This window comes from Peromyscus maniculatus, chromosome 18 (genome assembly GCF_049852395.1).
Source record: "Peromyscus maniculatus bairdii isolate BWxNUB_F1_BW_parent chromosome 18, HU_Pman_BW_mat_3.1, whole genome shotgun sequence".
In the NCBI taxonomy this organism is placed as follows: domain Eukaryota; kingdom Metazoa; phylum Chordata; class Mammalia; order Rodentia; family Cricetidae; genus Peromyscus; species Peromyscus maniculatus.
In genome coordinates this window covers 15,211,341-15,224,287 of record NC_134869.1, presented here as the reverse complement: position 1 = coordinate 15,224,287, position 12,947 = coordinate 15,211,341, and the positions used below count along the sequence as shown (strand labels likewise).

The following is a 12,947-nucleotide window of genomic DNA, read 5'->3' as shown; positions in this document are numbered from 1 at the left end:
CAATTTATAAAATGCACTACACCTAACACCCAACTCTTTGAAGAGTTAAAAAAAACCAAAGGAAAGATATTTAGAGGATAGTTAAAAATTACCCTGATTTAGTAAAGTGGTGATAAGAGGCTCTTATTCAAGACCCATGACTTCACTCACCCTGGGCTGACGGCTAGCTTTCCAGTACCAGGCATGATTTCCTTTTGTTTGTTTGTTTGTTTGTTTGTTTGTTTTGGTTTGGTTTTTTGAGACAGGGTTTCTCTGTGTAGCTTTGCACCTTTCCTGTGTCTCGTTCTGTAGACCAGGCTGGCCTCGAACTCACAGAGCTCCTCCTGACTATGCCTCCCGAGTGCTGGGATTAAAGGCGTGTGTCACCACCGCCGCCGCTGCCACCACCACCACCACCACCACCGCCCGGCTATGATTTCCTTCTTATTGAGTGGATCTTAAGTCGACCAGAGAGTTATTGGTTACTGCCAAGGTATGTGTGCCACTACCGCACTCTTGGGGTCAATGTGGTCATTCACAGGTGTCATAGCTGTGTAGAACTGTTGGTTGCTTCCCTCCTTTAGAGGTAGCATGGCACCTTCTGGTACCATGAAAGCAATCCTCAGGGAGGAAGCATTCTGGTCAGTTCCAGCTCAGGGGCCTCTGGATCCTTATATCTGACTGCATGGAATCCCCAGCAATAGGGACTTACCTTCCACCTCCGGAGGTGGGGGTGGGGGTGGGGGTGGGGGGCAACAAGGGCAATAGCAATAGCCTGTATGTTCTTTTGGGGGTCTTTTGGATGATACTGACTAACAGCTCAAAAGATGACTTCCCATCCCTGGTGTTGGGGGGTTTGTAAGGTGGTCTCTACTCTTGGAGAGAGCATCGTCAGCCCAAATGAGGAAAATTTCATTTAAGCCCTATATGTATATTTATACACTTAGGTATATTATAGAGTCTCACCAACGTGACTGCCAAAACGTGAGTTCAACAAGCAGGACAACAACAGGCATGTCAAAGTAGTAGAAGGGGAAGGCCTCAAACCTACACACAGAAACTACAGGCAGCTAATGAGTGCCAAAAGTGGGAGAAATGGTCCTCCCCAGGGAAGAGCACGCCAATTGGTTTTCCAATACTAAATGGTCAGCCCTGAAAACATACGTACAAGTAACACTGTATCGACTGAGCATGTTATATTTAAGAATGTATGTATGTGTGTGTATGTGTATATGTGTATATATATATATATATGCACATAACAACAATTAATGACAAAAGGGTGCTGAATGTGAACAGCAAGGAGGCCTTTGGGGGAGGAAATGAAAGGGAGAACTGACGTATTTTATTCTCAAAAAAAGAAAGCTAAGTAAATCTAAGGCACTAGCAAACTCTTATTGCTATATTAAAATACAAGTAATTCTTTTTTTTTTTTTTTTTTTGGTTTTTTTCGAGACAGGGTTTCTTTGTGTAGCTTTGCGCCTTTCCTGGGACTCACTTGGTAGTCCAGGCTGGCCTCGAACTCACAGAGATCCACCTGGCTCCGCCTCCCGAGTGCCGGGATTAAAGGCGTGCGCCACCACCGCCCGGCTCTACAAGTAAGTCTTAATGTCAGTGAAAAGCTAGCACATACGTTACACATGAGAATTACGTTTGTTTGGAACATGAGGTTGTCTTAAAAAAAAAAGATACTTCCAAGGTTTTGCAGCTGTTTAATGATGCAGGTAAGTTTTAGAAAACAAACTTTTATGCATGTAAGCTGCAGAGAAAAGGGGGAGGGGACCTAATTTGAGGAGTCTGGTGAGCTGAGATTTCTCTAAGAATGAAAGGGGGTGTTGAGAAACACAATGCAATGAGACAGAGAAGTGTTTACTTTTCCAGAGTAACAATGGTAATACAAGGCTGTTATCTCTTCCAGCTCAGTCTGAAGAACAGACTGTAAGAGTTCATGAACGGAATCTTATGCTAGCACAGTATAAATCTGTAAACAGTTTTAGACCAGTGGTTCTCAACCTCTGGGTCATATGGCAGATATCCTGCATATCAGATATTTGTTTACATTACAGTTCATAGCAGTAGCAAAATTACATTTATAAAGTAGCAATGAAAATAATGTTATGGTTGGGGGTCCCCATACCATGAGGAACTGTATTAAAGGGTCGCAGCATTAGGAAGGTTGAGAACCGCTATTAGACCGTAAGAGTTCTTTATTATATCCAACAATGGCAAGTTTTTGATTCTTCCTAACTTCTGTTTTCTTCCATCTTCCCTGTTGAGACTCACTTTCAAGCTAAAGGAGATATACAAATAAAGAGACACATTAAAATTCCAGAGACATCCCAAGAGACATTAGACTGCTTTGAAAATGAGCAAGTGTGGACCACTTGATATGGTTAGGTGGGTAAAGGCACTGGCCACCAAGTCTCATGATCCGAGTCCAATCCCCTCCAACAGGGGTTCTCCACCTTCCTAATGCTGCAACCCTTTCAAACAGTTCCTCATGGTGTGGGGACCCCCCAACCATCACATTATTTTCATTGCTACTTCATAACTGTCATTTTGCTACTGGTCGTAATGTAAATATCTGATATAGAGGATATCCGATATGCAACCCCTGTGAAAGGGTTGTTGGACACCCCCCCCAGGGGTCATGACCCACAGGTTGAGAACCACCTCTAATTGATAGAAGGAAAGAAGTAACTCCCTCAAATTGTCCTCTGATCTCCACATGCAGACACCCATGCACACATATGCACTATATATATATATATATAGATATATATATATGATTTAAACATTTAAAGAAAAACAAGTGAGCATTAAGATATCCAGACCCACAAGATTTAGATTCAAGAAGAAGGAATTTTCATCAAATTAGGAATCACCAATGGCCTCACTCCCAGAAACAAGCTACTATTAAGTACGCTGATTTTGTTGGAATTTAGAGTTGTACAACTAAAGGAATGCCATAAACAGACTAGGAACAAACTTAGACAGACAATAAATGAAATACTTCACAATATTCTTACTGGTATCACGGAGAGACACAACTGGCCGGAGTGACTCCAATGCAAGAATACCAAGCATAAAGATGCCCCTTTCAACTGTGGAAGATACAAAGAGGTTCTCTGGGACTATCTTACAGTGGGTGGGACTCCAGCTGTAGAGTGTGTTTATCCACAGACAAAGCAGAATGGGAAGTTAATGTGCTGATAAGCAGACTCAAGAGTCAAAAGGACACGCATAGGTTGCAAATACAGGTACAACAAGATGAAACGCAGTAAGGATAAGTTAGGTTTAACCAACACTTTCACAAATACCACATGTGGGAATTATGGCTTCACAGGTTGTTAAAAGAAAAAAAAAACTTGGACGTTTTCATTAATAATATGAGCCAACACCAATTTCATGGCTCAGAAAATCTTGACCTATAGCCAAGGTCTTAGAGCAATAATACAGAGGTAATAATTTCATTATATCGTATTTTAATAGATGCCACCTATTTTATTGCATAATCCATGAAAACACAGATAAAAAAGAAAAATAACTCTCTGTCTCATCACTCAAAAGTGAATACTAGCTCCATTTCTGTGTTCCATATCTAGACATATTAATGTACATTGTAAGTCTTTGCAGTTTTTTTTTTATAAAAGTAGATTCAAGCTATGAATGCTCTTTCATAATCAGTTGGTTTTTAATGCACCAATATATCAGTCCCCACCCTACTCTACAGAGTGACACCTGGTACATATTGTTCATTTCTTACCTAAGTCATATTTCAAAAGGTCATTTTGAAATTTGAGTATATTCAAAGGAGGAAAAAAAGGTGGTTAAAAAAAAACTATGAAAATTTGCATTCTAACACCTCAGCCCTATCGTCACATAACAGCAAAGAGCAAATTTACAAGAAAACAATACAGCAAAATAAATGCATGTCCCTGCAGAACTGTCTTAGCAAATGAATTCAGCAACTTTTGTATTGACCCATACAGCCAAGCTAGTACCAGCTGCTAGGAGCTACAACAAAGTGGGTTTCAGTTCAATAAAAAATAGAATTTTTTATGATCACAGCTATCAAAAAGTGGAATCAAATAAACAGACGCCAGGTGCAGTGGAGCATGCCTGCAGTCTAAGCATAGGAGACTGAGGCTGGAGGGTGCTGAGTTCAAGAACAGCCAGAGACAGATAGCAAGATCTTGCCTCAAAAGCGGGGCAGGGGCTGGAGCTAGTTACTGGGAATGTTAATAATGCTTGAGAATACTAAGTGGAAAGGGATTTTGCAGAAGAAATTTCTATGCCGTGTAAGAACTTGGATTAAAGGTCTTTTTTTGTATTTGAAGATTCTGGTCCCAGTGAAAACTTTCCTATGGCAATTTACTCCCAGTCTAGTAAAAAAGGCCTTAAGCGCTGGGCGGTGGTGGCGCACACCTTTAATCCCAGCACTCAGGAGGCAGAGCCAGGCAGATCTCTGTGAGTTCGAGGCCAGCCTGGGCTACCAAGTGAGCTCCAGGAAAGGCGCAAAGCTACACAGAGAAACTCTGTCTCGAAAAACCAAAAAAAAAAAAAAAAAAAAAAAAAAAAAGGCCTTAAGAAATTAAGTTTCTCATGTGCCTTAGAGTAATGTGAGATATCCTAACACCAATGATGAACACCTATGTAGTCAATGCTTTTCATTTATTACTTTCTACATCGTTTTGTCCTTATCAAAATCTGAGGAATAGATGCTATTACTATTTCCACCCCACGGTATTTTGCAGTGAGTATGGCTTTTTGTCGTAGCTTAAGGGCAGTCTTATGTCACTAAGAACTACAGTGTCACTCAAGCACACCTCCTCGTAACACAGCCACAGCTCATGTTGTAAATCATAAGCAAACTGAAGCATCTTCGGCAAACTTTTTATCTAATTAGGTCTCAAACGAATAGTCAATGGATTTTTTTTCTTAGCAAAATAAATGCATTCTTTCCAGCTAACAAACATTCAGCCTGTCTTATCTAAATGGACCACACACCTTAAACTTTGAAAACAAAATAAACTCATGAATATAACTGAAGACTCGGCAAAGCAAATTTGAGTTTCAAACCCTTGGCGTTACTAATGAAGTGACCTCGGGTGAGTTCTTAGTCTTCCCATGTCTCTTTAGTCTTTCTTCTGTGAAGTGAGTATTGAACTCTGGATGACACATGCAAGCCTTTGCCCCAGGCTGACCCAGCTGCTGCACTAAACAAGTAATAACCCAATAGAAAGACTTTACACTACACGAGTAATAACCCAATAGAAAGACTTTACACTACACGAGTAATAACCCAATAGAAAGACTTTACACTACACAAGTAATAACCCAATAGAAAGACTTTACACTACACATGTAATAACCCAATAGAAAGACTTTACACTACACATGTAATAACCCAATAGAAAGACTTTACACTACACACGTAATAACCCAATAGAAAGACTTTACACTATACATGTAATAACACAATAGAAAGACTTTATACTACACAAGTAATAACACAATAGAAAGACTTTACACTACACATGTAATAACCCAATAGAAAGACTTTACACTACACACGTAATAACCCAATAGAAAGACTTTACACTACACACGTAATAACCCAATAGAAAGAATTTACACTACACACGTAAAAACCCAATAGAAAGACTTTACACTACACACATAATAACACAATAGAAAGACTTTACACTACACAAGTAATAACACAATAGAAAGACTTTACACTACACAAGTAATAACACAATAGAAAGACTTTACACTACACAAGTAATAACCCAATAGAAAGACTTTACACTACACATGTAATAACCCAATAGAAAGACTTTACACTACACATGTAATAACCCAATAGAAAGACTTTACACTACACACGTAATAACACAATAGAAAGACTTTACACTACACATGTAATAACCCAATAGAAAGACTTTACACTACCCAAGTAATAACACAATAGAAAGACTTTACACTACACAAGTAATAACACAATAGAAAGACTTTACATTACACACGTAATAACACAATAGAAAGACTTTACATTACACACGTAATAACACAATAGAAAGACTTTACACTACACATGTAATAACCCAATAGAAAGACTTTACATTACACACGTAATAACACAATAGAAAGACTTTACACTACACACATAATAACACAATAGAAAGACTTTACATTACACACGTAATAACACAATAGAAAGACTTTACACTACACATGTAATAACCCAATAGAAAGACTTTACATTACACACGTAATAACCCAATAGAAAGACTTTACACTACACACGTAATAACACAATAGAAAGACTTTACATTACACACGTAATAACCCAATAGAAAGACTTTACATTACACACGTAATAACCCAATAGAAAGACTTTACATTACACACGTAATAACCCAATAGAAAGACTTTACACTACACACGTAATAACCCAATAGAAAGACTTTACATTACACACGTAATAACCCAACAGAAAGACTTTACACTACACACTAATAAACCAACAGGAAGACTTTACACTACACACGTAATAAAGCAAGTAGAAAAGACTGATTAATCTATTCCACAATTCACTCCAAAATATTAAAATATCTCAACATGCCATTATGTTTGCTGGGGAAGAGCATACCTCCCATTACCCTATAACTTTCTGATTGGCAGTCATTAATAAAATAAAGTGATAACCACATAAAATGTGTCTTCGAAATTCCCTTTTATGCAAAAGAACACCTAAATACAATTCAACTCCCATTTTCTTTCTTTCTTTTCTTTTTGGTGGTGGTGGTGGTGAGTTTTGGTTTTTGGTTTTTGGAGACAGGGTTTCTCTAACAGTCCTGACTGTCCTGGAACTCACTTTGTAGACCAGGCTGGCCTCGAACTCACAAAAATCCTCCTGCCTCTGCCTCCTGGGGTGCTGGGATTAAAGTCGTGTGCCACCACTCAGCTCCATTTTCTTTTCTTTTTTTTTTTTTTTTTTTTTTTTGTATTTCGAGACAGGGTTTCTCTGTGTAGCTTTGCGCCTTTTCCTGGAACTCACTTGGTAGCCCAGGCTGGCCTCGAACTCACAGAGATCTGCCTGGCTCTGCCTCCCGAGTGCTGGGATTAAAGGCGTGCACCACCACCGCCCGGCCTCCGTTTTCTTAAAAGGCATGTTTTGGTTGTTAATTCGGTGTGAGATAGGTAACTGCAAGTCACTGCAAGGTGCTGCTTTTATTTGTGATTTTTATAACCTCATTTAAACTTCTCTCCTGAATGTGCCTTGTTTTCCATGTGTTTTCCAGGACAGCCAACAAAACCATTAATAAAGAAAACTCATTCCAGCTGAACACCGTGGATCATGCTTTCGCTACTTAAGTGTTTACTAACATTAAATACTTGGTGTTTTATCCTTAAAATGTGTCATCTATTTTTGTTTCAAAAATAACACAACTGAGGAGTGAGTGTTCAAGAAATACCATTTGTCTCAATTTGTGTCAACGAAATTAACTAAATTTCCTATTAGTAATAAATTCTTATTTTTCCAGAGATATTAATTTTTGAGGAACTTGTTTTAGCATACAACCAGAATATTTTTTATAATTGATGAACTGGTGCCTTTGCAAATACACTTATTTCACTTATAACGTAAAATTCTAACTGAACTTCTTTTTGATAAATTATCCAGGGGTATATATTAAAAATCTAGTCTAAAATATGTATATTATCTACTTGTGGTTAAAAATGAAGGAGGGTACACAGAATAAGTCATCTTTTCTAAGGCCCACTGGGAGGGAAAAAAAACTCCTATAAATAACAATTGTTCTGAAATGAAATATTCCAATAGTGCCACGGCCACAAGTATACATAACAGTATATGGATCTTTAAACCCCACCATTTTTCAATTATGTTCATTTCACTTTAATATATAGCCAGTATTGTAATTAATTGAACTGTCTGATCACAGCCTATGAAAACCTATGTATATAACACATTTTCATGCAAAAGTTTGTATCCAACACTTATCAAAATCAGCACAAGGGTTCAGAGCAGAATTTCTTGACACCTGAGTCACAACCCCTTTGGGAGTTGAATGACCCTGTCACAGGGGTCACCTAAGACCATCAGAAAACACAGGTGTTTACTTATGGGTTGTAACAGTAGCAAAATTACAGTTATGAAGTAGCAACAAAAATAACTTTATAGCCGGGGGTCACCACAACATGAGGACCTGTGTTAATGGGTCGCAGCCTTAGGAAGGGTGAGAAGCACTGGTTCAGAGGGTAAAAGTACTTGCTCTCAAACCTGAGAACCTGTGTATCCGTTCTTGAATCCACATGGTAGAGGAAGAGAAGAGACTCTCACAAGTTGTGTCCTCTGATTTCTGCACAGGCTACATGACATGCACTGTGCACACACACACACACACACACACACACACACCAAATAAATGTCATTTTTTCATTATTTTTATGAAGAGTCGTACAAAATACCTTTAAGCAAGAAAATCACTTCAGCTTTTAAAAAAATTTTGTATCATTGAATTGCCTGAGAGATGTTTTAAGGTAAAGATATGAATGATGATAGATGCTTCCAAAAATATACAGGACAAAGTGAATAACCAGGACTTGAGAACTAAAGAGTTTCCTTGAATTTCATTTAGTGAGTGCTCTTCAGGCTTCCTTCCTCCTAAGTGATTTCATTTGTTCAATTCAACTTTTAATAGTTTCTCAAATATGCAAATGAACCAGCTATCTAACTTACGTCTGCTGAATAAAGACCTCGACATTTTTTTTAAATGTCACCTTAGAACGATTCTTTGAGCAATATTCGTCTTACCTGCAACATGTTCGTCTTAAAAGGCCTCTACTCTATTCCACACACACACACTTTCCCAAGCCGGACTTTGGCTTCCTGCATCCTGAGTTTCACTCAGATAAGTCAGGGTAACTGAAAGTCTTGCTAAGGCTGCCTAACCTGCCTCAAGATTTACACACTGCCCTGGCTGACGGGCACCTCAGAAGGTTCGCTGCCTTTGTTTTGTGGGATCACAACCCAGGGCCAGTGCCTTCACAACGAACACGCAGCAGCAATCCAAGAAGGCTGTGGCTTTGGCAGGATAACCGCGTGCACCCAATAGCTTCTCATGTAAATAGTGGGGTGGGCTCCACAGCTGCAGATACAAACAGTAAGGGACGTGCCGATTTTCTTCTAGCAACACCAGTACCTGCACAAGTTCTGCACCACGGCTCAGAGAAAAGTAGCTGGCTGAGGACGCATTGATGGAAAGCTATTTTAAAATTACTCAAAGAGTCTAAAGCATCAGTCTAGCTGGGAGGCTCTTCCTCTCCACACACACACACATACACACGGTCTTGTTTTCCTGCCTAATTTAAGAATGAATCGCTGACACCCCAGGTGCAATGAGGAGAGAATGTACCCATCACAATGCTAACGAGGGTATACACACACACACACACACACACACACACACACACACACACACACACACACACACACACACACACGGTGCCAGTTCTTACCTTAGCAGATTAGACAGGGGCAGAGGTCCGGATCCACCACCCAGGATCCCTCCTTTCCTGCCAGATAGGAGTTTCTCCACCAGAGCCACATTGCCAGTGCGAGCAGCTTCCAGCAGCTCCTGGTCCTTCCCCATAGTCCCTCACGAGTCCCCTACAGAGTCCTTTCCCTGCTCCGGTCCACTCTCCAAACGCCAGGGCCCTCCCCGCCCCACCCTAAAAGCCCTAAAAGGATGCCAGGGCTTCGGCTGGCTGAGATCCCCGCAGCCCCGCGCCCGCCGGGAGCAGCACGCCGTCCTCCTGTCACACGGTACAGCTTCTACAATGGGGAGCAGCCCGCGTTTGGGCAGAGGGGCTGGCCGAGCGGCGACGCGCCCCCACAGCCACTCCCCTGCATTCCCGAGGCCTCCTTCCCGCGGGTGGGGTGCGAGCGGGTGGGGACCGGGCCCGGGTGCCGCTGAGGAGCGGAAGGAGGACGCTGCTGAGCTCGGAGGAAGATGCCAAGCAAGCACTAGGGAGGATGCTCAGTGAAGAGGACGCTGCGCTCGGAGCAGGATGCTCGGGCGCTGAGAGGAGGATGCCGAGCACCGGGGAGGATGCTCCGCACTGAGAACACGGAGCGTGGAGGAGCGAGCCCAGCGCGTCCTCCCCGGAGCTGCAGCAGGAGCCGGAGCGGAGCGAGCGACCGCGGCGGCCCGTGCGCCCGCCCGAGTGCCCAGCCGGGACTGGCCTCGGTTCCGCGCCGGGCGGGCTCGGCGGTTCCGCGGCGGCGATGATGGTCGCGGAGGCTGGGGTGGCTGCGGCCCGCGCCGAGGCTGGGCTGTGCGGGCGAGCCGCAGCGGGCGCGTGCGGAGGGCGGCGGCGGCGGCGGCTCGGAGGCTCGGCGCGCGGGGGGCGTGTGCGCGCGGCAGGTGCGGCCCGGAGCCCGCCGTGGGGCGGGGGCGGGGGCGGGAGGAGGCCAGCTCTGTGCCAGTGGGCGGGGCCGGCCCTCCCTGCTCCCTCCTCCGTGCTCCCGCCGCCCTCCTCCCTCCTGCCCAGCTCTCCGCTCCCTCTCCCTCCTCTCGCCTTCCCCCTCTGTCTTCTCCCCTCCCTCCCTTCTGCTCACTTCTCCCGTCTCCTCCTAGGCAGAGGTTTAACTGTGTGAGTACTGGAGATCACCCTGCTGACTGCTGCTGAGGCGCCTTCTGGGCCTGGAGCCCAGACTCCGGAACCATCCTGGAGGAAAGTCTCCCACTAGGAGGTGATGGAGAACCTGATGCTCAAAGAGGCGCCTTTTTGGCTGCTTCTGTCCCAGTCCAGGATATTTCATCCTCTTGCTTTGCCTCCCGGTGAGAGTGAGATACTCACCTGGGAACAGATCGAAGAGGTTTGTTTTATCCTAATTTCTGAACCACTGAATGCCTTGCGACTTTTGCAGTTTCTTGTAGCGTCTTTAATGAGCCTGAATTTTAGTTGGGCTTTTGAGATTTGCTGACTTGTTACAAACACCAGAAAACAGGTTCTCATTGAAAATCCCTCCACATCCACACTAGGAAAAATATAAATGGGAATGGATGACAGAACTGCTTTGATCTGCATGTGTCATCAGCAATTCATTGTGTATGGCTGGCTTGGCTTTGTTGGATGTTTTCCTTGCTTGTGGTAGAGGACTCATACTTATTTTCTTTTGAAACTTCCTGTGAGTGCTTGTGGTCAGATGGTGGGAAAGGATGTGATAGGTGCTTTGTTTACAACAGCCCAGTGAGCTGGGTACTATTAGTATATACTGCTTTAGAGCTAAAGTAGAAGTCCGGAAAAGGACAGGATGCCACGCAGAGGCCTTGGCTGACAAACTGGACCCGGGAGCCAGTGACATGGCTTAACGCAGAGAAATAGCTTACGCCAAGCAAGGACCTGAGTTCAGTCTCAGGAATCCTCATAGTAAAAGGAGAGAACTGGTTCCATCAAGTTGTTCTCTGGCCTCTACACACCATGGTACATGCTTACACACACACACACACACACACACACACACACACACACACCTACACACAATTAGAAATAAATCTTTAAGCCAGGCGTGGTGGCACATGCCTTTAGTCCCAACACTCAGGAGGCAGAGGCAGGTAGATCTCTGAATTCAAGGCCAGCCTGGTCTACAGAGTAAGTTCTAGGATGGCCAGGGCTACACAGAGAAACCTTGTCTCAAAAAGAAAGAAAGAGAGAGAGAGAGAGAGAGAGAGAGAGAGAGAGAGAGAGAGAGAGAGAGAGAAATCTTTAAAATAAATAAATAATAAATGCAAATAAAAAAACATTTTACATTTTGTAGAACTGGCTTAATCAAGACCCCAACGTCAGCCCTCTTTTGCACAGCAAATTACACGGACATTTGATAAGCAGTTACCACATGCCAGAAGCCATATGTATTAAGTGCTCTCTATACTTTTTATTGCAACACTCACGGGATTTCTATAGAATATGAGACTGTCATCTGTGCATTTTGCTTTTCCATGGGGGCAGAGATACCACTTTTATCCCTAATGTACATATGAGAAAAAAGGATGAGCTCAAAGTCATGCAGCTGGAAATTAAGGCAAGACAAATCCAGGACTGTCTGCTCTCTAGAGCAAGACTTTAAGTAACCAACAGGGAAACTCAAAAGACACTTGGAAATGAAAAACAAAAATAAAATGTTTTTATGTAGCTCTAAGATTTCATTTCAGTGGCTCAAGGTATTAGGTAAATTTGTAGCTTCTCCTTGTAGGTTTCCCAAAGGGCATGGAGTTTGACAAGTGTGGTGTTTTGTTTCTACTTTTCATTTTAAAACCTATTTTAATGAAAAGATGATATTTGACCTCCGACATAATGGAACTAGCAGAACAGTTCATAAAATAAGAAATCAGTAGACACTAATTGGTTTTGAAAATAGCGTGGGAAAATCCTGTTTCCCTTTGCTTTTGTTGCCACCAAAGCAAAATAAACTTTTCCTAGAACAGCCTGTAAGTACTTGTGGTTGGAAAGAAAATGGTCCCCAAAGGGAGTGGCTCAATTAGCAGGTGTGACCTTGTTGGGGTAGGTGTGGCCTTGTTGGAGGAAGTGTGTCACTGTGGGGGTGGGCTTTGAGGTCTCCTATGCTCAAGCTATGCCCAGTGTCACAGTTTACTTCCTGTTGCCTGTGAATCAAGATGTAGAGCTCTCAGCTCCTTCTCCAGCACCATGTCTGCCTGCATGCCACCATGTTGCACCATGATGATAATGGACTGAAACTGTAAGCCACCCAAATTAAATGTTTTCCTTTATAAAAGTTGCTGTATCTCTTTGCAGCCATTGAAACCCCAGCTAAGACAGTACTCAAATGAGCAAAGCTAAAATATCAGCCACTATTGAATCATGGATGAGTTAGTGTTTGGGGGCTGAGTCATCCTTATCAAAATCTTGCAACT

At 42.6% G+C, this 12,947-nt stretch overlaps 1 protein-coding gene across 10 annotated transcripts in view; it reads right to left on the bottom strand.

Moving 5' to 3' along the window:
• Anks1b (ankyrin repeat and sterile alpha motif domain containing 1B) overlaps positions 1–10,223 on the bottom strand; it is a 1,025,752-nt gene extending 1,015,529 nt beyond the window's left edge. For 2 of the 10 annotated variants that reach the window (XM_076554611.1, XM_076554613.1), the window contains exon 1: positions 9,529–9,745. In XM_076554611.1, coding sequence (XP_076410726.1) covers positions 9,529–9,662 — 134 coding nt within the window. In that variant the 5' untranslated portion in view covers positions 9,663–9,745. Of the gene's footprint in view, positions 1–9,528 lie in introns of all 10 variants that reach the window. The other 8 variants (XM_076554610.1, XM_076554609.1, XM_076554607.1 and 5 more) reach the window with 6 other exon arrangements.
• Between the last annotated feature and the right edge of the window lie 2,724 nt (positions 10,224–12,947).